The sequence below is a fragment of the Dendrobates tinctorius genome, unplaced genomic scaffold (assembly GCF_039654945.1).
Source record: "Dendrobates tinctorius isolate UK_male_01 unplaced genomic scaffold, ASM3965494v1 ptg000151l, whole genome shotgun sequence".
In the NCBI taxonomy this organism is placed as follows: domain Eukaryota; kingdom Metazoa; phylum Chordata; class Amphibia; order Anura; family Dendrobatidae; genus Dendrobates; species Dendrobates tinctorius.
In genome coordinates this window covers 25092311-25115674 of record NW_027361818.1, presented here as the reverse complement: position 1 = coordinate 25115674, position 23364 = coordinate 25092311, and the positions used below count along the sequence as shown (strand labels likewise).

The 23364-nt window shown below is 46.7% G+C and overlaps 1 protein-coding gene across 1 annotated transcript; it reads left to right on the top strand.

Moving 5' to 3' along the window:
• The first annotated feature begins 2233 nt into the window (after positions 1-2233).
• Positions 2234-3163, top strand: LOC141050100 (olfactory receptor 5G3-like). Its single transcript, XM_073546931.1, has one exon. The coding sequence runs from the start codon at positions 2234-2236 to the stop codon at positions 3161-3163; it is 930 nt and encodes a 309-aa protein (XP_073403032.1).
• Positions 3164-23364: the final 20201 nt, after the last annotated feature.

Genomic DNA, 23364 nt, shown 5'->3' with positions numbered 1-23364 from the left:
ATCACAGGTCCTTCAGGCATTCACATAGCCTTTTACAACAGGCGTTTTCAGACACACCCCTGGGTGGGTTTGTAGGTAACTGGCCTGCCCAATTCCCATGTTACCTAGAGACTTCTCCCTTATACCTTGAAAAAACACCTCAGCAATACCATTGCTGATCAATACGCATAACTAAGTCTCCATCTCAAAGCCACCCCCTTTGAGATACACAACCATCCTTCAGGATTCTGCCACTCATCCTCTCCCTTGGAACCTCCACACAGCGCCCCCTATCGGACATAGTGGTTACTACACCACAATATATATATATATATATGTTTTGAGGGTTATTAGGTTTTTAAATGATGTGGACAGTTGTGTTTTACAATGCTTTTGTTAACATGAATTTTTACATGGAGAGAACCGCTGTATGTAAAAGCTTAGGTTAAAATCGCATTGCATTCGGATTGCATACACATGTCATACGGATGTTCCATGGAAAAATTGCATTACACTCCCATGACACTCACATACAGGGTTGGACTTGCCCACCAGAGAACTGGAGAATCCTCCGGTGGGCCCTTCCTTCTCCTTCAGGAGAGTTCATAGTGCAAATCTTGCAGCTGCTATGGGGCTCTTGTGTGGGGGACAAAGGGGGGCCTCAGAATCATGTCCTCTGGTGGGCCCAATGTTCTTCAGTCTGACACTGCTCACATAGCACTCGGACCTTTTTTTTCTCACAAATGGGTATGAGCCCTTATTACATTGTACGATACCTGGACAGGATTAGCTGGTGTGATATTATTCTTTGTATTGTTCACAATTCTCTGAAGCATGAATTCACCATTAACCTTTTGTAACCAGTGCATTATTCCATATTTTCAGATTTGGTGAATGATTGATCTATGACTATTAATGTATTTTACTGTGTACATTTCTTATTTACGGTACTTTCTCATCAATAATTTATTTTACAGCAGTTATACTTTTCTGTTCAGTAATGATCTTAAATAAATGAGACACAAGAGAACATTAATGGCAATCTCCATGGAATCACCGCACACAATATCCCGGCTTCAGCCTGAGTATATACAGTACGTGTGCTGTATCCGCTCTGTGTGGTGACTGTGTCCTTTTCCGCCACGTGTCATATTGAATCACACTGGACTTCCTCTTCTTTGGATGAAGGTTCCTAAAATTTGGACAAAAATAAAAGTTTTCAAAAATATCTTGCCAAAACATGAAAATTTCTAATGTAAGTACTGGGACTGCAAATGCGTTACCTAAGCATTATACATTTATGACGTGTCTATGATATCCACAGCAAATTTTCCCAATTTACACGCCAATCCTATGAAAGGTATTGTGATATTTACGTCCCATTCGTTTCTCTTCGGTTTTGCAAGAAACATTAATCTTTCATTTGCTATTGGAGCTGATACGTTCATCGATAAATACAATTTTAACATTATATGTGTAAGGTATTTTTAGTTTCTTACTTCTTCTGATTCCAATAAGAATCCTCCAATCCCTCCATGCACAGTGAGGCCTAATATGTGTGTATGGTCAGTGTCAGACCGAAGAACATGGGGCCCACCAGAGGATTTGATCCTGAAGGCCCATCTTTCTCCCCCACTCAAGGGGCCAAAATCAGCTGCAAGGTTTGCACTATGAACTCTCCTGAAGGAGAAGTCAGGGCCCACCGGAGGATTCTCCAGTTCTCTGGTGGTCCAGTCCAACCCTGTGTATGGTGCAACATAGGGCTTCACAAAATAACGAAGCCCTGATTAAGCGTTTCGTCATCCATCTTTCTCCCTCGGCTTACCGACAATGTATTCTAGTTACACTCATTTCTTATTCAAGTATAGAGGAAAAACTGGATTATTTAGCTTTTTTTCTTGTGGGATAAATGTTAATATTATTTTGTGCTTTTTCACATAGAGGATAGTAATTGTTCGAGCTTCTTGCCTCAGGAAACTAATAGTATGTCAGATATTAGGCTGATGGACAGTGTGTTTTACCGAACAAATGTAATATAGTAGTCTCAATCCGAATTAATTAAAAAAACTTAACTATGCACAACAAATTTTCACTTATAACTTCATTAGAACTTTAAAAGAAAAAAACATGCTTGTCTAATGGTTCTTTAGGATTTATGTAATAAAACAATTGTCTGGTACAGTATGATGAAAAACAGAATTGATCCAAATTTGAGGCTAATTTTAATTTACTTCTGATTTGTCATTTCCTTTGGATGCAGGAGAAGAATCTGACCGAGGTCAACAAGTTTTTTATCTCATTCTTTCAGGGCAGTCAAAATCTGAGAGTGTTTATGCTCTTTTTGCTTCTTGTGGTTTATAGCATTACAATCTGTGGGAATCTCCTGATCATCACCCTGGTGTCCACCAGCAAGAACCTCCACACTCCAATGTACTTCTTCATCTCACAACTGTCCATCAGTGACATCTTGTTACCCACAGATATCGTCCCCAACATGCTCCTCATGTTACTGAATAATGGGGCGACCATTACTTATATCGGCTGTATGGCCCAGCTGTATTTCTTCTGTACTACAGAATCATGTGAATGTCTTCTCCTCACAGTTATGTCCTATGACAGATATGTGGCCATCTGTAAACCACTTCATTATGTCTCTATCATGACCGGAACATTGTGTATGAAGTTGATCGTCACCTTTTGGTTGCTCAGTTTTATTGTTTCAATTATTTACATAAAAATAGTTTTAGGACTAAAGTTCTGTGGACCAAACATCATTGACCATTTCTTCTGTGATCTTGTTCCCCTACAGGACATTGCCTGTTCTGATACTTTTCCTATAAAACTACAAATATATTTATTAAGCATACCATTTGTTGGTGTTCCCAACCTAATAATAATTATTTCTTATGTGAACATTGTCCGTGCCATCCTACAGATCCCATCTAATATCAGCAGACAGAAAGCCTTCTCCACCTGTAGCTCCCACCTCACCGTGGTCTCTGTATTTTATATGAGTCTCTCCAGTGTGTATATTCTTCCAAAAAGTGGACAAACATCCGACGTTAATAAAATCCTATCTCTGCTATACACTGTATTTACTCCAGTGATTAATCCCATTATATACAGTTTTAGAAACAAAGATATTAAGAAAGCCGTGCAGGAAAAAATTCAGAAATATCTGTAATCTTTTGTAATTATCTATAAAATAAGATAAAAATGGGATGCAAAAATCTGTTGTAACCAGAAATTGACTGATTATTAGAGTTGAGCGACTTTGGTTGGATCGGGTTTCATGAAACAAAATTTGTTTCAGATGAAACTGGTCTGAGTAGGGCAAAAAAAGTCGGAGTTTCGTATGAAACCCGACCCCAATGCAAGTCAATGGGGAATAAAAGTCAGCATTGAGTGGATGAATGTCATCCCCTCAATGCCGACTTTTATTTCCCATTCACTTCCATTGGGGTCGGGCTTCGGACGAAACTCCGACTTTTTTTGCCCTACTCAGACCAGTTTCATCTGAAACAAATTTTGTTTCCTGAAACCCAATCCGACCAAAGTCGCTCAACTCTACTGATTATGTATGAGAATCTTTTCTTTACTCGCCTTCTTCCTAGAGCCATAACGTTTTATTTTTCAGTCAATAAGGCCATGTGAGTGCTTATTATTTTGTGGGACGAGCTGCACTTTTGAATAACACCATTGGTTTTGCCATATAGTGTACTGCAAAACGATGAAATTGCAATTCCATAATTGTTTTTTTGTTCGGTTTTTTTACCATGTTCACTAAATGCCAAAACTGACCTGCCATTATGATTCTACAGGTCATTATGAGTTTGTTGGATACCAAACTTGTATATGTTCTTTTTTAATTGACTGGTGAAAAACAATCCGAAGTTTCTCTAAAAAAGTCACTATTTTCCAAGACTCAAAGCCTCTCCATTTTTTGTGATCTGGGGCTGGGAGAAGGCTTATTTTTTGAGCGCCAAGATGATGTTTTATTGATGCAATTTTGGGGTAGATACGATCTTTTGATCGCCCGATATTGCATTTTAAGTCTGGCCCAATTCAGCACTTGTTCATTTTTATAAGAGGCAGCCTGTCAGCATTTTCAGTTGACAGGCGGATGCACTTATCAGTTAGAATTACATGAGTAGCACTAAATACCCGCTGTAATAAAACACTAGCAGCAGGGCAGGCCAAGACCTCCAAGGCATAGAGAGCCAGTTCATGCCACATGTCCAGCTTGGATACCCAATAATTATAAGGCACAGAAGAATCACAAAGTACCCTGCACCTCAGGACCTTTGCGATGAGTGGGTCTGAGAAAAATCTCGAAGAACTTTACCAGTGTTTCCCTTCTCTGCTGGATTAGAGTTGTTTCTCTCTTGCCTGTACTCCTTGGTTATCCAATGAATTGTGACCTCTGCGGCCAGCATTTCCAGATGTTTTTTTTTTAATAATTCCGCAACAAGGGCCCTCTGGTACTGCAATACACCTGTCTGCCTCTGGCATAAGAGATAGAAAGTTCTTCTTGTAGAGTGGGTCTTAAAGTGTCTCCAAGCAGTAATGACTAACACCCAAAGTTTTGAGAACGCGAGGGTCATGGGAAAGACAGCGTAACATAAACTCAGCCATTCGTGCCAGACTGCTAACAGGCAAGATTTCCTTGTCCTCAACAAGAGGATGACCATGCTCTCCTCATCCTCCTGCTCCTCCTCATCCTCCCTGTCTTCAGGCCATCCACGCTGAACAGACTGTATGACTGTTGTGCTTGTAGTACCATCTATAGCACATGAAACTAGCTTATGTTCTTCCTCCTCCTCTTCCTCATTGTCACCCAATCCATGTTGGGATAAGATGAGGCTGGGCTGTGTGTAATCACCATGTATGGTTCATTACTCTGTCTCATCAATCTCCGCCTGCAATGATTTCTCTTTGATTGTGAGCAGAGAACGTTTCAGAACACAGAGAAGTGGGATGGTGATGCTACTTATGGTGTCATCGCCGCTCACCACCTTGGTGGAGCCCTCATATCACAATTTTTAGCTTGGCCTGTATTTTGTTTTAAAACAGCAAAATAGTGTCTATAACTAGGTTAAGGCACAGCAAAAACAGTTCAATGGAGCAACTAAACTGCCACAATTTTTAGCCCACAGATAGGTGATTCGAGTGACGGAGATACCCCACTTTTAAAATATCTGGTCTGTATCTTTTAAAAACAGCAAAATACTGTCAATAACTAGCAAAAGACACAGCAAAAACAGTTCAATGGAGCCCTCAAATGACACAATATTTATCCCAGAGATAGGTGAGGCACGTAACAGAGATACCACACTTTCCAATATCTGGCCTGTAAATTTTGTAAAACAGCAAACTAGTGTCAATAACTAATCAAAGACAAAGCAAAAAAAAGTTCGATGTAGGCATGAATGCCACAATTTTTAGACCATAGATAGTTGAGTTGTGTGACGGAGATACCAGACTTTAAATTATCTGGCCGGTATTTTTTTTAAAAACACAAAAATAGTGTCAGTAACTACTCAAAGACACAGCGAACACCGTTCAATATAGACCTGAAATGCCACAATTTTTAGCCCACAGATAGGTGAGGCGTGTGAGAGAGGCACCAGATTTTAAATTTTGTGACCTGTATTTTTTTGTAAAACAGCAAAATAGTGTCAAAGACACAGTGAAAACAGTTCAATGTAGGAGTGAAATGCCACAATTTTTAGCCCACAGGTAACTGAGTCGTGTGATAGAGATTAGTGTTGAGCTTTCTGATACCGCAAGTATCGGGTATGGGCCGATATTAGCTGTATCGGAATTCCGATACTGACTTCCGATACTTTTTTCATATCGGATACCGGAATTGGAAGTTCCCATAATGCTATCAACTCGCTCGCTTTGATTCAGCCAATGAGAATCCTCAGAAGTGTGGGCACATCCTGTTAGGCATGTAGGCATGTTAACTATTGGCATGGCTGTGATTGGCTGCTGAAATGATGTCATGATGCACTATAAAAGCCACCACTGCCGCCATTTCTGGTCACTCTGCTGTGAATTCAGTTAGGGACAGGCTGCTGTTGAAGACTGTGAGGGACAGTTAGAAATAGCGATTCTCAAAACAATATTGTGCTTTACCCAGGCTACATAAACCACCACTGTAGCTTGCATTTCCCTATCAACAGTGTTCACAGTTGTCTGCAAGGGCTGTGTGAGTGCAGCTCATGCTGTGGAGTGGGTCCTGCAGCCACGTCTGGTTGTAGGCCGCCCAGCGTGCCTCACTGCTGCCTCATACATATTTTTCTTTTTGAGCTGCTTATTTTTATAAAATTCTATCTAGTGTGCTTCCATCCGCATCCATATACATTGGTTGCAAACACTAGTAGTAGACAGGGGAGCCTTTCTGCAGCCTTTCAGTGCTAGTGCCCACTTAGCTGCACTGTTCACGGCTGTCTGAGAGGTCTCTGACTGTGTGTGAGTGCAGCTCACGCTGAGTAGTGTGTCCTGCAGCTACGTCTGGTTGTAGGCCGCTCAGCGTGCGTCACTGCCTCACACATTTTCCTTTTATTGCAGCTCATTTTTTCTCCTATTAGTGTGCATCCATCCGTATCCATATACGGTGGTTGCAAACACTCTAGAAGTACACAGCGGAGCCTTTCTGCAGCCTGTCAGTGCTAGTGCCCACTTAGCTGCACTGTTCACGGCTGTCTGAGAGGTCTCTGACTGTGTGTGAGTGCAGCTCACGCTGAGTAGTGTGTCCTGCAGCTACGTCTGGTTGTAGGCCGCTCAGCATGCGTCACTGCCTCACACATATTTTGCTTTAATTGCAGCTCATTTTTTCTTCTCCTATTAGTGTGCATCCATCCATATCCATCTACATTGGTTGGTTGCAAACACTATACAGGAGTAGATAGAGGAGCCTTTTTTTCTGGCTTGTGCCCTTCAACTGCAGCCAGATTAGTATTACCCAATTTTTTTGGAGCCTCATCTTTAGCATTGTAGGTTACCTGCCTGCATTGTAATAGCTCCAGAAAGTTGGTGATACTCTCACTTTCAAATCTTTGGTCACATCCTTTTAGTTTTTTTTCTAAAAAAACAAAAAAACAACAAAGTTCACCAAACACTACATTTGAAAGTTGTGTAGGCCACATTAGCTCCCATTAAAGTGTAGCCGACACACACACTTCATAAAATTAGTGTTTCTTATACCTGTAACCAGCTGTTCAGGAATAAGCACACTAAGGCCCCCCTTTGTACTTTTCTGCCTATCTTTCTCAGTCTAGCAAGATGAAGAAGGCAAGGAGTAAGGCACATGGCCGTGGGTGTGGAGTTTCAGCAGGGAGAGGACGTAGGGATTCTGCAGGGAGAGTACGTGGGGATTCTGCAGGGAGAGGACGTGGGGATTCTGTGCCTGCTGTTGGCACCAGTGAGTCAGCATCCCCCAGTTTTAACAGGCAACAGTCCTTTATGCGCAGCTTTGTAGGACCTCACCGTACCCCAATGCTGTGGGAGGAACAAATTGAAGCCGTTGTCGGATGGATGGCAGCTAACGCATCGACTTCAATTACTTCCACATCCTCTCAGGGCCAGAGCACTGAAGAGCAACCATCTGTCTCTTCACCACCTGCCAAAGTGCCAGGCAGTCAGAGAGCCCTGGACAGGAGCCATCACAGTCTCTACTTCTGTTCTCGGAATCTGTTGGTTTGGAAAGAGGGGGCCAGCCAAGCAGCATTCCAGAATGTGAAGGAGAGGGAGTATGCAGTGATGCGCAACTCCTTTGTCCCTCTGAATCTGAAGAGGCGGGTGGGCCAGTGCTTATGATCAACAGACCTCAGTATGGATCAGATGATGACGAGACTCAGTTACCACTTTCTGGTGCGTACGGTGCTGGCGAGACAACCCAGGAGAAGCAGGTGTTTGAAGAGGGGAGTATAGATGATGAGGTCCTTGACCCATCATGGCGTGAGGAACAGGAAGGTGATGGGAGCAGCTCTGAGGAAGAGATTGCCCGAACGGCCAAAACAGGAGGGAGAGGGAGGGTGCAGACTTGGTTGCCTGTAGCCTCCACTTCGGCACCTGTTAGGAGCATTCCACTTTCAAAAGGCAAAACGGGCGCTCCCAAGACTTGCAGTGCGTGGTCCTTTTTTGACACAGTTGCAGATGACATTTGCTTTGTCAAATGCAAGCTGTGTCATCAGAGAGTCAAAAGAGGGAAAAATGTCAGCAACCTCAATACCATTAATACGTGGAAACGTGCGGACCAAGCACGAGGTGGAGTTACACAAACACACTGAAGACGTAGGCCAACGTACAGCACCACCTACCACCTCTTCAGCTCGTGTTGGGGCCTCTTCCTCCAGCTCACACACAGCTGGTTCGGCTTCCTCACAGGATCGCCAAGGAAGAACCTCTGGCACTGTAGTCCGGAGACCCTGTGACATTCCACCCACAGCACCACGTTCCAAGTCATCCTAACACTCCAAGGCCACTCGGCAGCCATCGGTAGCACAGGCATGGGAGAAAAGACGGCCATACTCGGCAAACCATCCCCGAGCACAGGCTCTGAATGCTGGCATTGCCAAACTACTGGCACTTGAAATGCTCTTATTCAGGCTGGTGGAGACTGACACCTTCCGAGACTTCATGGCATTGGCAGTCCCACAATACACTGTGCCCAGCCGCTTTTATTTCAGCAGGCAAGCAATCCCTGCCCTGCATAAACATGTGGAGGCAAACATAAAACATGTGCTACTTAACTGCATCAGTAGCAAGGTCCACCTGACCACCGATGCGTGGACCAGTAACCATGGACAGGGACGATACCTTTCCCTCACTGCCCATTGGGTCAATGTTGTGGAGCCGGGTACAGATCTGGAGAGTGGCACTCTATGTGTTCTGCCAACTCCACGGATTGCAGGAATCCAGTCTGTACACATTGACTCCTCCTCCTACTCAAGTTCCTCAGAAACAGCGCAGCAGGAGCCTGTTACGACCGATATAAGCACAGCCGTGGCCAAACGTCAACAGGTCGTACTCAAATTAATTTCTTTGGGAATCGAAGCCACACAGCGCAGGAGCTCTGGAATGCCATCAAGCAGGAGAGCGACGTGTGGTTTCTGCCAGCGAATCTCCAGCCGGGCTTGGTAGTGTGTGACAATGGCCGAAATCTGGTGGCAGCTCTTGGCCTTTGCAACCTCACTCACATCCCATGTCTGGCACATGTGCTCATCTTGGTCGTGCAGAGCTTTCTGAGGGACTATCCGGATCTTGATGCACTGCTGCACAAGGTCCGCATAGAGTGCGCTCACTTGCGGCGTTCCACCACGGAAAGGTCGCGCCTTGCTGCTCTGCAGCGCCGATTACTCCTTCCGGAACATTGCATCATATGTGACCTACCCACCAGGTGGAATTCTACGTTACATATGTTGGAGCGGTTGCGTGAGCAGCAGGCAGCAGTCATGGAGTACCAGCTGCATCAGGCGCTAACAAGTCGCACTGTGCGCCGGTCACACTTCAGCACCACTGAGTGGGCCTCTATGAAGGACATCTGCCTCGTTTTGCGTGCCTTCGATGATTTCACGCGGATGGCGAGTGCAGATGATGCACTAGTCAGCATGACTGTCCCCCTTATCTGCCTGCTTCAAAAAACACTGCAAGCACTAAGGGATGAGGTTTTGGAAGAGGTGGAGGATGAGGAGTCCCAAATGCCATCTGCTTCTGGACAGTCTGCGCTACGTGCTTCCTCACAAAGGCCTAGGCAGAGGACAATTTGTGAGGAGAATGAGGAGGAGTTGATGGAGGAGGAAGACATCTCTCCAGAGGAGGGAGGTACACAAAGCTCTAGTCAGTATGTACAGCGAGGGTGGGGTGATGCAGAGCAGGCAGAGATAACGCCTCAAGCAGGGGACAGTGGTTCTTTGGCAGTTGGGAGTCTGCAGCACATAGTTGACTTCATGCTGCAGTGCCTGAGAAACGACCGCCGCATCGCCCACATTCTCTACATGGCTGATTATTGGGTGTACACCCTCCTAGATCCTCGCTACCGGGATAACTTTCAAACCCTCATACCAATGTTGAACAGGGAGTGTAAACTGCGGGAGTACCAAGACACACTGGTGCAGTCCATCATGTTTTCCATTCCACCCGACAGCAGTGGTGCTAGTGCTTTACAAAGCACCTCTGTGCGTCAAGCCAGTGGAGGAAACTCGGCACAAAGAGGGAGCAGAGGCAGCGCCTCAGCACAAAGCAAGACCACTGTGGCCCAAAATTTGGCAAAGTTTTGTGTGTCCTCCACAATTGTCTACACCATCACTGACGGCTCCAGTCAGCAGGAGCCAACGTTTCCGTCAGATGGTGACAGACTACATGTCTTGCCCTGTGACTGTACTCCCAGATGGCTCTTCCCCCTTCAAGTTTTGGGTCTCTAAGCTGGATACATGGCCAGAGCTTAGCCAGTATGCATTGGAGGTGCTGGCTTGCCCTGCTGCCAGTGTATTATCGTAACGCGTCTTTAGTGCCGCAGGTGGTGTACTAACAGACCATCGCACGCGACTTTCTTCCGATAACGTCGACCGGCTTACTTTTCTGAAAATGAACAAGGCCTGGATCTCCCCAGAATTTGCCAGTCCTCTTCCCGACTAAATAATTCGTTGGCAACTGTATCCAGGTCTTCTGTTGTGTTCATGTTTCTACCACCTCAATTATAATCCCTGGGCTTCAACACAGCCAGTTGTCGCTCAGATGTGTCGTCTGCACAGAGAAATACACTAGCTCCTGTGTTATTGGGGTTCAGTAATGCCAGCTGCTCCCCTGCTGTGTGGACGGCAAAGTCTCCTGCTCCATCCACATTCAAACTACTACTGATTTTTAACCGTGCTCCACTTAGGCCTCTGGCTCCACTGTCTCTAGTATTTCCCCTGGCCTCCAACCCCGCCAATTCCTGCTCTGAAGTGGCGTCTGCAGGATCCACACTTGTTCCTGTGTTACTGTGGCTCAGGCACGTCAGTTGATCCCCTGATGTGTGTCCGGCAAGGTCTCCTGGTCTGTCCACATTCCCATTACTAGTAGTGTGAATGAGGACAGAGCAGGAGACCTTGCCGGACACACATCAGGGGATCAACTGACGGGACTGAGCCCAAGTAACACAGGAACAAGTGTGGATTGTGCAGACGCCACTTCAGAGCTGTCACTGGCGGGGTTGGAGGCCAGGGGAAATACTAGAGACAGTGGAGCCTGAGGCCTAAGTGGAGCACGGTTACAATCAGTAGTAGTCTACAACCTCTATAAAACGTGCTGCAAGTTGGCCTCAGCCTGCTCCATGCTTCATCCTGGGCTCCAACAACGCCAGTTGGTGTTCAGAAATGCCGTCTTCACAGAGACAAACACACACTAGCTCCTGTGTTAGTGGGGTTCAGTAATGCCAGCTGTTCCCCTGCTGTGTAGACGGCAAAGTCTAGTGCTGCCTCCACATGCCAACAACATCAGGCCTGAGCCTGCTCCATGCAGCATCAGGCCTGAGCAGGCCTGAGCCTGCTCCATGCACACACTAGCTCCTGTGTTAGTGGGGTTCAGTAATGCCAGCTGTTCCCCTGCTGTGTAGACGGCAAAGTCTCCTGCTCCATCCACATGCCAAAACAATCAGGCCTCAGCCTGCTCCATGCTTCATCCTGGGCTCCAACAGCACGAGTTGGTGTTCAGAAATGCCATCTTCACAGAGACAAACACACACTAGCTCCTGTGTTAGTGGAATTCAGTAATGCCAGCTGTTCCCCTGCTGTGTAGACGGCAAAGTCTAGTGCTGCCTCCACATGCCAACAACATCAGGCCTGAGCCTGCTCCATGCCTCATCCTGGGCTCCAACAACACCAGTTGGTGTTCAGAAGTGCCGTCTTCGCAGAGAAAAACACACTCGCTACTGTGTCTGTGGGGTTCAGTAATGCCAGCTGTTCCCCTGCTGTGTAGACGGCAAAGTCTCCTGCGCCATCCACATGCCAAAACAATCAGGCCTCAGCCTGCTCCATGCTTCATCCTGGGCTCCAACAACGCCAGTTGGTGTTCAGAAGTGCCGTCTTCGCAGACAAACACACACTAGCTCCTGTGTTAGTGGGGTTCAGTAACGTCAGCTGTTCCCCTGCTGTGTAGATGGCAAAGTCTCCTGCTCCATCCACATGCCAACAACATCAGGCCTCAGCCTGCTCCATGCCTTAACCTGGGCTCCAACAACGCTAGTTGGTGTTCAGAAGTGCCGTCTTCACAGAGACAAACACACACTAGCTCCTGTGTTAGTGGGGTTCAGTAATGCCAGCTGTTCCCCTGCTGTGTAGACGGCAATGTCTCCTGCCCCATCCACATGCCAAAACAATCAGGCCTCAGCCTGCTCCATGCTTCATCCTGGGCTCCAACAGCACAAGTTAGTGTTCAGAAGTGCCGTCTTCACAGAGAGACACACACTAGCTCCTGTGTTAGTGGGGTTCAGTAATGCCAGTTGTTCCCCTGCTGTGTAGACGGCAAAGTCTCCTGCTCCATCCACATGTAAACTACTACTAATTTTTAACCGTGCTCCACTTAGGCCTCCGGCTCCACTGTCTCTAGTTTTTCCCCTGGCCTCCAACCCCGCCATTTGCTGATCTGTAGTGGCGTCAGCACAATCCACACTTGTTCCTGAGTTACTGGGGCTCAGTCACGTCAGTTGATCCCCTGATGTGTGTCCGGCTAGGTCTCCTGCTCTGTCCACATTCCCATTACTAGTAGTGTGAATGAGGACTGAGCAGGAGACCTTGCCAGACACACATCAAGGGATCAACTAACGTGACTGAGCCACAGTTACACAGGAACAAGTGTGGATTGTGCAGACGCCACTTCAGAGCAGCAACTGGCGGGGTTGGAGGCCAGGGGAAATACTAGAGATAGTGGAGCAGGAGGCCGTAGTGGAGCACGGTTACAATCAGTAGTAGTCTACAACTTCTATAAAACCAGCTGCAAGTTGGCCTCCGCCTGCTGCATGCTTCATCCTGGGCTACAACACAGCCAGTTGTAGCCTGGAAGTGCCGTCCGCACAGATTGAAACACTCGCTCCGGTGTCTGTGGGGTTCAGTAACGCCAGCTGTTCCCCAGCTGGGTGGATGGCAAAGTCTCCTGCTGCCTCAAAACTCACACTTCATCGTATTTTCTCCTCACTCCAAGTAGGCCTCAGCCTGCTCGGAGCATTGATCATGGGCTACAACACAGCCAGTTGTAGCCTGGAAGTGCCGTCCGCACAGATTGAAACACTCGCTCCGGTGTCTGTGGGGTTCAGTAACGCCAGCTGTTCCCCTGCTGTGTGGATGGCAAAGTCTCCTGCTGCCTCCAAACTCACACTACTACTAATTTTTGACCGTGCTCCACTTAGGCCTCTGGCTCCAATGTCTCTAGTTTTTCCCCTGGCCTCCAACCCCGCTAGTCGCTGCTCTGAAGTGGCGTCTGCACAATCCACACTTGTTCCTGAGTTACTGTGGCTCAGTCACGTCAGTTGATTCCCTGATGTGTGTCTGGCAAGGTCTCCTGCTCTGTCCATATTCCCATTACTAGTAGTGGGAATGAGGACTGAGCAGGAGACCTTGCCAGACACACATCAGGGGATCAACTGACGTGACTGAGCCACAGTTACACAGGAACAAGTGTGGATTGTGCAGACGCCACTTCAGAGCAGGCGGGGTTGGAGGCCAGGGGAAATACTAGAGACAGTGGAGCCGGAGGCCATAGTGGAGCATGGTTACAATCAGTAGTAGTCTACAACCTCTATAAAACCAGCAGCAAGTTGGCCTCCGCCTGCTGCATGCTTCATCCTGGGCTACAACACAGCCAGTTGTAGCCTGGAAGTGCCGTCCACACAGAATGAAACACTCGCTCCGGTGTCTGTGGGGTTCAGTAACGCCAGCTGTTCCCCTGCTGTGTGGATGGCAAAGTCTCCTGCTGCCTCCAAACTCACACTACAACACATTTTCTCCTATCTCCAAGTAGGCCTCAGCCTGCTCGGAGCATTGATCCTGGGCTACAACACAGCCAGTTGTAGCTTGGAAGTGCTGTCCGCACAGATTCAAACATTCGCTCCAGTGTCTGTGGGGTTCAGTAACGCCTGCTGTTCCCCTGCTGTGTGGATGGCAAAGTCTCCTGCTGCCTCCAAAATCACACTACTACTGATTTTCCACCGTGCTCCACTTAGGCCTTTGGCTCTACTGTCTCTAGTATTTCCCCTGGCCTCCAACCCCACCAGTCGCTGCTCTGAAGTGGTGTGTGCACAATCCACACTTGTTCCTGTGTTACTGTGGCTAAGGCACGTCAGTTGATCCACTGATGTGTGTCCGGCAATGTCTGCCGCTCTGTCCCCATTCCCATTACTAGTAGTGGGAATGTGGACAGAGCAGGAGACCTTGCCGGACATACATCAGTGGATCAACTGACGTGACTGAGCCCCAGTCACACAGGAACAAGTGTGGATTGTGCACACGCCACTTCAGAGCAGCGACTGGTGGGGTTGTAGGCCATGGGAAATACTAGAGACAGTAGAGCCAGAGGCCCAAGTGGAGCCCGGTTAAAATCAGTAGTTGTGTGCAACCAATATAAAACTAACTCCCAGTAGGCCTCAGCCTGCTGCGTGATTGACCCCTGGGCTCCAACATCGCCAGTTCAGCTCAGAAGTGTCTTTGGCACGGGTACTCCCTCCTGCCCAGCCTGGTTCCAGCACCGTCAGCTGGTTCCCGGCAGAGCCTTTGGCCTAGGTGCCTCCTTCTTGGTATCCGAGTTCCAGCAACGTCTGCTGGTCCTTAGTAGTGCTTTTTAGCACAGGTACCTCCTGCTTAGAAACCGTGTTCCAGCACTGTCAGCTGGTCCACGGTTGTGCCATTGGCTCTTTTTCCTTCTGCTGCCCCTCTGGGTTCCAGCACCGTCAGCTGGTTCTCGGTAGTTCCATTGACTCTTGTAGCTTCTGTTATCCATCCGGGTTCCAGCACCATCAGCTGGTTCTCGGCAGTGTCTTTGGCACGGGTACTCCCTCCTGCCCAGCCTGGTTCCAGCACGCCTGCTGTTTCCGGGTAGTGTCAACGTCACTTTGCCACCGATACGTTGTCCTGTCGTGTTGTGGCCGGGTTTGCCGAGTCTATGATGCCTGCAGTTTTGGTGCTTCCTATGTGGGCTGCGGGTTCTGGTAATAAAGGCTGGTTCTGTAGTGCCAATAGGACAAGCACTCCCTGTTGGACTGTGGGTTTCGGAAACTGCGTCCTGCTCGTGGCCTTGCAACTTTGTTGATCATGGGTACCTTCTGCTACCCCTCCGGGTTCCAGCACCCTCTGCTGGTTCCCGGCAGAGCCTTTGGCATTGTTGCCTCCTTGTCGGTATCCGAGTTCCAGCAACGTCTGCTGGTTCTTGGCAGTGCTTTTTAGCACAGGTAACTCCTGCTTAGAAACCGTGTTCCAGCACCGTCAGCTGGTCCACGGTTGTGCCATTGGCTCTTGTTCCTTCTGCTGCCCCTCCGGGTTCCAGCACCGTCAGCTGATTCTCGGTAGCTCCATTGACTCTTGTAGCTTCTGCTACCCATCCGGGTTCCAGCACCGTCATCTGGTTCACGGCAGTGTCTTTGGCATGTGTACTCCCTCCTGCCCAGCCTGGTTCCAGCATGCCTGCTGTTTCCGGGTAATGTCAATGTCACTTTGCCACCGATACGTTGTCCTGTCGTGTTGCGGTCGGGTTTGCCGAGTCTATGGTGCCTGCAGTTTTGGTGCTTCCTATGTGGGCTGCGGGTTCTGGTAATAAAGGCTGGTTCTGTAGTGCCAATAGGACAAGCACCCCCTGTTGGACTGTGGGTTTCGGAAACTGCATCCTGCTCGTGGCCTTGCCACTTTGTTGATCATGGGTACCTTCTGCTACCCATCCTGGTTCCAGCACCCTCTGCTGGTTCCCGGCAGAGCCTTTGGCATTGTTGCCTCCTTGTCGGTATCCGAGTTCCAGCAACGTCTGCTGGTACTTGGTAGTGCTTTTTAGCACAGGTAACTCCTGCTTAGAAACCGTGTTCCAGCACGGTCAGCTGGTCCACGGTTGTGCCATTGGCTCTTGTTCCTTCTGCTGCCCCTCCGGGTTCCAGCACCGTCAGCTGGTTCTCGGTAGTTCCATTGAGTATTGTAGCTTCTGCTACCCATCCGGGTTCCAGCACCGTCAGCTGGTTCTCGGCAGTGTCTTTGGCACGGGTACTCCCTCCTGCCCAGCCTTGTTACAGCACGCCTGCTGTTTCCGGGTTGTGTCAACGTCAGTTTGCCACCGATAAGTTGTCCTGTCGTGTTGCGGTAGGGTTAGCCGAGTCTATGGTGCCTGCAGGTTCGGTGCTTCCTATGTGGGCTGCGGGTTCTGGTAAAAAAGGCTGGTTCCATAGTGCCAATAGGACAAGCACCCCCTGTAGGACTGTGGGTTTCGGTAACTGCGGCCTGCTAGCGGACGCGAAACTTTGTTAATCATGGGTACCTTCTGCTACCCATCCAGGTTCCAGCAACGTCAGCTGGTTCCCGGCAGAGCCTTTGGCCTAGGTGCCTCCTTGTCAGTATCTGAGTTCCAGCAACGTCTGCTGGTCCTTGGTAGTGCTTTGGAGCACAGGTACCTCCTGCTTAGTAACCGTGTTCCAGCACCGTCAGCTGTTCCACGGTTGTCCCATTGGCTCTTGTTCATTCTGCTGCCACTCCGGGTTCCAGCACCGTCAGCTGGTTCTCGGTAGTTCCATTGAGTATTGTAGCTTCTGCTACCCATCCAGGTTCCAGCACCGTCAGCTGGTTCTCGGCAGTGCCTTTGGCATAGGTGCCTCCTTCTTAGTATCCGAGTTCCAGCAACATCTGCTGGTCCTTGGTAGTGCTTTGGAGCACAGGTACCTCCTGCTTAGTAACCGAGTTCCAGCAACGTCAGCTGGTCCACGGTTGTGCCATTGGCTCTTGTTTATTCTGCTGCCACTCCGGGTTCCAGTACCGTCAGCTGGTTCTCGCCAGTTCCTCAGCCTTTTTGTAACTTCTGCTACTTTTCCAAGTTCAAGCTTGTGGAAATGGTTTTTGATTCTCACTCTGGATCTCCATGACAATGACCCTGAAGAAAACGACCCTGAAGACCACACAGAAGAATACCTAAAAGATGACCCTGAAGAAGATGACCAAGAGGACAAAGAACAGGAAGACAACCACCAAGATGCAGAACAATAAGAGACAGAAGACCAAGAAGCATAAAAAACAAAAGCAGAAGAACATTAAGCATAAGACTAAAAATCTGAGCAAATGATATTATCAATTTTTTTAGCAGTAGAAGACTGAGCAGTGTATGGGGGTGAGTCCGTTCCACCTCGTGGTGCCCCTGGAAAAGGCCTGCTGCTGCAGGCCAAACAACAAATCCTGTTGTAAATCTTTTGTGACAGGCTGAACGGAAGGTGTAATCTTCAAACTTTTATAGATAACAACTACAGGAATGCCTGACACAAATAAGAATATGATGAAGAAGAATAGGAAGAAGATGAAGAAGTAGAATATGAAGAAGAATAATAGTTGAATAGAAGAATATGAAGAATGTAAAAAAAAAAAAAGAAGAAAAGAAAGAAGAAAAAGAAGAAAAAAAAGAAGAAAAAGAAGAAAAAGAAGAAGAATAAGAAGAAGTTGATGAAAAAGATGCTGCTGCTGCTGAGGATCATGAAGGAGAAAGTGTGGGAGAAGTAAAAAAGAAGGTGAAGAGCATGGAAGTAGTGAAACATACATATCTGACAAAAAATTAAAGACTTTAACATAGTCAATATCTTTGTGACTACGAACGTCTTTAAAAAAAAAAAATCCTGCTATTCCATTTAATTGGGCTAAACCTCTGTACCTTTAATGTCTCCTCCACCTCCCACAATACATTCTACATTATTATTAGTTGTTTTTTTCATGTAGAATTAACCTACAAGGAAAGAAAGGGTTTTTTTCATTCCGATATTTCTGTTCCATTGACTTGAATGGGACTTCCGTGATCAGAATCGGCGATACCCGATATTTTTTTTAGATCAGCCGATCCAATCCGATACGATATTTTTCAGTATCGGGTGGTATCGCTCAACACTAATGGAGATACCACACTGCAAAATATGTGGCCAGCATTTTTATCTTTTTACAGCAAAATTATGTCAAGAACTAGGGTAACACACAGCAAAACAGTTCAATGTAGGCCTCAAATGCCACAATTTGTAGCCGTCAGATAGATGAGGCGTGTGACGGAGATACAACATTGTAAAATATGTGGCCTGTATTTTTATTTTTTTACAGCAAAATAGTGTCACTAAGTACGGTAACACACAGCAAAATCCGTTGAATGGAGACCTTAAATGCCACAATCTTTAGCCCACAGATAGATGAGGCATGTGACTGATATACCACACTTTAAAATATTTGGCCTGCAATTTTTTTTTTACAGAAAATAGTAACACTAACTAGAGTAAAAGACTTACAGAATATGATAGGTGGTCTCTGGGGAGCATTGAGGACCGGGCCACAGGGAGGGCTGTAGATAAAACGATGAATCCGAGGTAGCACCAGCCATGAACCCTCAAAGAGGGGGGATTCAATGGATCCTTGTGAATTTTTGGTAAAAAATAAAAAAAGGAACTTTGAAACAAGAAATATTTAAAAAAATAAACTCCTTGTTTAAAAAAACCTGAGGATTTTGCTTCTTTTAAAAGAATGTTATATTCTGGGAAAATGGAGATAAACGAGTCCTATAACAACTTTTCAAAATATCTTTAATCCCCGAGAAGTCTCAAACCCTCTTTAATATACCACTCGCTAATCATGATAACTATCTCTCCCACCTTATCAGCATTTTTTATAATAATATCTTTATTGTCCCTGAGTGATTTAATGGCTGATTTTTCAACCATACTTAGATTACACCTGTTCTTTCTAATTGGAGGTAATGACTGAACTTCATTGAACTTCATTGAGGCTAAGATGTTAAAAAGTTTCAATATGTGAACCTCTATGTGAAGAGGATAAAATTGACTAGATGAAGTTTTTGGATTTACATGCAAAAATGTATCATCTGTGTTATTAGAAGAATTTGAAATTGTGGTGAGAGCCGTACTTTTTCTTCTATCAAAAAATGGTGTTGTAAGGTGAGTTTTCATATGAAATCGTTTAAATCAAGAAATAAATTGAAAGCAGTAAGTGGGGAATCAGGGCAAAAGAAAAGACCATGTTCCAAAAGAGATCTTTCATCACTCGTAAGCACTAGAGTTGAGCGAAACAGGTCGGTCAGATTCAAAAGTCGCCGACTTTCGCCAAAGTCGGGTTTCATGAAACGAAACCCGACCACAGTGTGAAGTTGGCCATGCGGTCGGCGACCCAAGCGTCAAAGTTGGGTTTCGCTGAATGCTTGCACGTGACATTTTCAGCCAATGAGTGAAGCCGAGCATAGCATAGCGGGACTGTAGCTGGAGTGGGAGTGGGAGTGGGAGAGAGAGAGAGAGAGAGAGAGGGAGAGGGAGAGAGAGAAGAGAGAGAGAGATTTTGCCGCCTCTGGGGTTAAAATTCATGCCAGGTGTGTTTACAGACCTTCACTCACTGCCGAATTTTCTCCCCATTGACTTGCATTGGGTTTCGTGTTTCATGTCTTTTCCTGACTTTTCCCGATAGTTGGACGATTTTGTTCGACTCGACATTTGAGAAAGTCGGGTTTCATGAAACCCGACTCGACCCTAAAAAAGGCAAAGTCGCTCATCTCTAGTAAGCACCTGATCCGACAAATTAAAAATACTGGAACAATTGTTAGAAGAGTTTACATTGCTTTTGTTTTCTTCATGATGAGATTTGGGGTTACTCTTAGGTTGCTTACAGGATTTTCCACTACCTCTACATCCCCGTTTTCACTTTTTCTTTTTTTTTTCGATTGATGACCCGGAATTAACTGAAAAAACTGAGTTATTTTTGTATTGTGAGAAGAAATGCTTGAAGGGATAGGGGTAAGGCTAGATTCACCCAATTTCTGACAAGGGGTAAAGACCCCATCTCACATAACGAGATTGTTAGCGAGATCACTGAAACGTCACCGATTTTGTGTGACACATAGCAGCGACCGGGCCCCCGCTGCGATGTCGCAGATCATGCTCGAATGTCTTGGGACATTTTTTGGTCGCTGGTGTTGTGGTACTAGCAGGTACGCTGGATGCAGTGATGAGACGCGAGACGGTTTGAACTTTAGATGACAACTTTTATAGATTAATAACGATAGGGCTAGTCTAAGCAACCAAACAAATAACAGAAATTGTCCTTGCAGGGATGCAATACAAGCAAACACTGGTGTTGGAGAACACGACTACTCCGGCAAAAGCCGGTCACTATAGGGCCGCGGTATGGCCGAGTATGGTTCTTTAGTTATATAATGTCACTTATCCGTCCTGACGTCCCTCGTTGTCCTGGACGATGGTGCTTCGGCGTAGAAGTCGCTGGGCCAAGCTGCTGAGGATCTAGCGTAGTCTTCGGGCGTTCCGACGCCCAGGCACAGCAGGGGCACAACAGGCCCTAGAAAAGTTCTTTGATGGATGGTCCCCCAGCAGAGGCAGCAGGACACCGCCTGGGAGTGGGAGAGTCAATGCCGCAGTCCCCAGACAGGGGCAAGCAGCGGCGGTGCTGGGTGGTGGTTGATAGGCCACTGGCGCAGTCAGCGTCTGCACTATGGGGTCCGCGGCAGGCGACGGCCCGGCTCTTGCCACGAACTGTAGCGGGGCAATGGCAGCTGCAGACGGCAATGAACAAGCCGCGGTCGGGAGCGGAGTGGCTGGGGGCAGCAGCGGGCAGGCCGCAGCCGCGGGCTGGAGTGAGGTGGCAGCGGCCGTGAGTGGCTGCAGGCAGGCCGCAGCCGCGGGCTGGCGTGAGGCGGCCGCGGCCGCAGGCTGGAGCGGAGCAGTGGTTTTCAGATGGTTGCCGCGGTGCCGTCTCCTTGCAGTCCACCGTAAGTCTCCCTCCTGCCTCTGTCCTTCTCTCTGGCTTCTGCTGGTGGCTCTGGCTTCTAGGCGCTCCCACGGTCTCCTGCTCCTTCTCTCCCGTTCTGCTGACTCACTGTGACCAGCGTCCTCCACCTCTTTTATATAGGCTCCTCCCCCAACCAACCTGTCAATCTCAGCAGTCCGTCCCTTAACTCTGCTCCCCGGAATGAGACTCCCCCGGAACCTAGATGACGGTCCCCTTGGTTCTGGCCCGGACACTCGGTGAGGTCTCTTCCTCCCACAGTGTCCCGCTGGCCAGAATGCATCATTGTGTTTGGCGCTGATGAACGACCTTGTTGGTGACTCAGAACTCAGGGATGCAGGTGGAAGTCATTAGAATAGCTGCTGTGTGACAAGGTCCCATCATCCGCCAAGGTCATTATTCAGATCGCCAGATTGTTGCTGCGTCATTGAGTAGATCTGTCTGTTTGAGAGCTTACTAGCGACCATGTAGCGACGTACCAGTGATCCTTACCAGGTTATGCACGCCAGGCATAACACTGGAGTGAGCATAGAGGTGTTTAAAACCAAACTCCGCTGTATTGTGCAATCCAGGAGAGCGGATATGCAGACACAGGAGAGAATCGGTGGGACACAGGACCTGCAGGTCACGTGATGAAAGGTCCTGTTTGGTGACTGCAGCTGCTCACTAGAACGTGGTCTCTTTGCGCTTGAAATCAGACATGACTGCAAGACCTGCCAGTCACATGATGAAAGGTTCTGTTTAATAACTTGAAGCGCTTGTCTGCTTCAGCTCTAGCCGATCACCCACGGGGAGGGAGAAAACTTACGGAATATGATAGGCGGTCTCTGGGGAGCGCTGAGGATCGGGCCACGGGGGGCTGTAGATGAAACAATGAATCCGAGGCAGCACCAGCCATCAACCCTCAAAGAGGGATAGACTTTACAGGATGCAAATAAACACGGTCAAAGGAGCGCCAAGGAGTGCTGAGAAGTAACTTTATTCCACAATGCGTTTCAACGACCAGACGTCGTCTTCATCAGGTGGCAGCATAACGAGATCAGGGGGGGTATATATATTCAAGACAGCCAATAAAAAAGTACCAGTCATATCTAAATAAAACCTTAAAATAAAACAGCTACAATCATAATATTAAAATATTAAAATGTAAAGCAATATAATAAACATAAAATGACAAATTTATCTTGTTGTCTTCTCAATGGTAAGATTCAGACCATCTGGACTAAGTGTACCTAATTGAATATCCAATAGCTCTCTCTATTGATTAAACTCCTATAGCAATTGGGAACATTATCAGGTATTTGATCGATAATAATAAGTTTAAGATGTTTCGGATTTTTTTGATGCATTAAAGAAAAATATTTAGAGAAATTGTGCAACTGAGAACCGATCTTAATTTTTTGACGGTGTTTACTCAATCTTGCGCTCATGGTCTGGACCGGACGGTCCGACCTATGTACTGAACACCAAATATTGATTGGCAGTTGACATGACAACCAATTTTGTTATTAATACCTGAGGAACTGGATCTAAATTCTTTTGTTCCATATATAATGGAAGCACAACAAAGGAATTTTGCTGCTTTGCACGCAAAGCAGCCTAAACTTGTGCCACCATAAGTTATGGAAGGAATTAAATTAAGGTCGGTATTACTAGGAGCAACCAGATTACGAAGTGTATGTTTTTTTCTGTATTTCATTTTTGGCTGAGTCGGAAGGTGCTTTGCAAGAATAGGGTCACCTTTCAAGATAAACCAGTATTTCTTAAGGAGATTGCTGATAGCATGAGATTGGTTAAACGTAGTGACCAAACTCCATTTTCCAATTTCTGAATTAATTTTCCTTGTATTGACATTGGTCTTTATTTTATCGATACAGTCGCCTTGTGAAAATTTTTTGGCCTTAGTAAAGGCATCATGGATTAAATTCTTAGGATACCCTTTCTGTTGGAAGCATTCTTTCAAAATATTTGCTTCTTTTAAAAAATCATTATCGTGTACAATTTTTTATTATCCTCCAATATTGTCCATGGCGAATATTTAAAAACCTTTCGGGGAGGTGACCACTATCAAAAATTAAATAATTGTTCACATCAACATTCTTGAAGTATGTGGATGTGGAGAAATTACCTATCAAATCTACATGCACCATTACATCCAAAAATTGTATGGCTGTTTTTGATTTAGAAACGCGTTGTGAGTATTGGAGGAAGAATAAAAGCTGAGTTTTTTTACCCTTTTTCTGGTTTCTGCCTCTCCTTTAGCGCTCCTATAGACCGCTTTTTTTGTTGTTACTTCACATTGAATTTTCCTCTCTGAGGATCAGTGGCAGGAGCAGCTTGGAGGGTAGTTGCTTGTGGGAGAACCTGCATTTGCTGGGTGGTGCTGGGAAGC

Coding starts and splice junctions, on each gene's coding strand:
- LOC141050100 (XM_073546931.1), top strand. CDS start 2,234: ATGCAGGAGAAGAATCTGACCGAGGTCAACAAGTTTTTTATCTCATTC.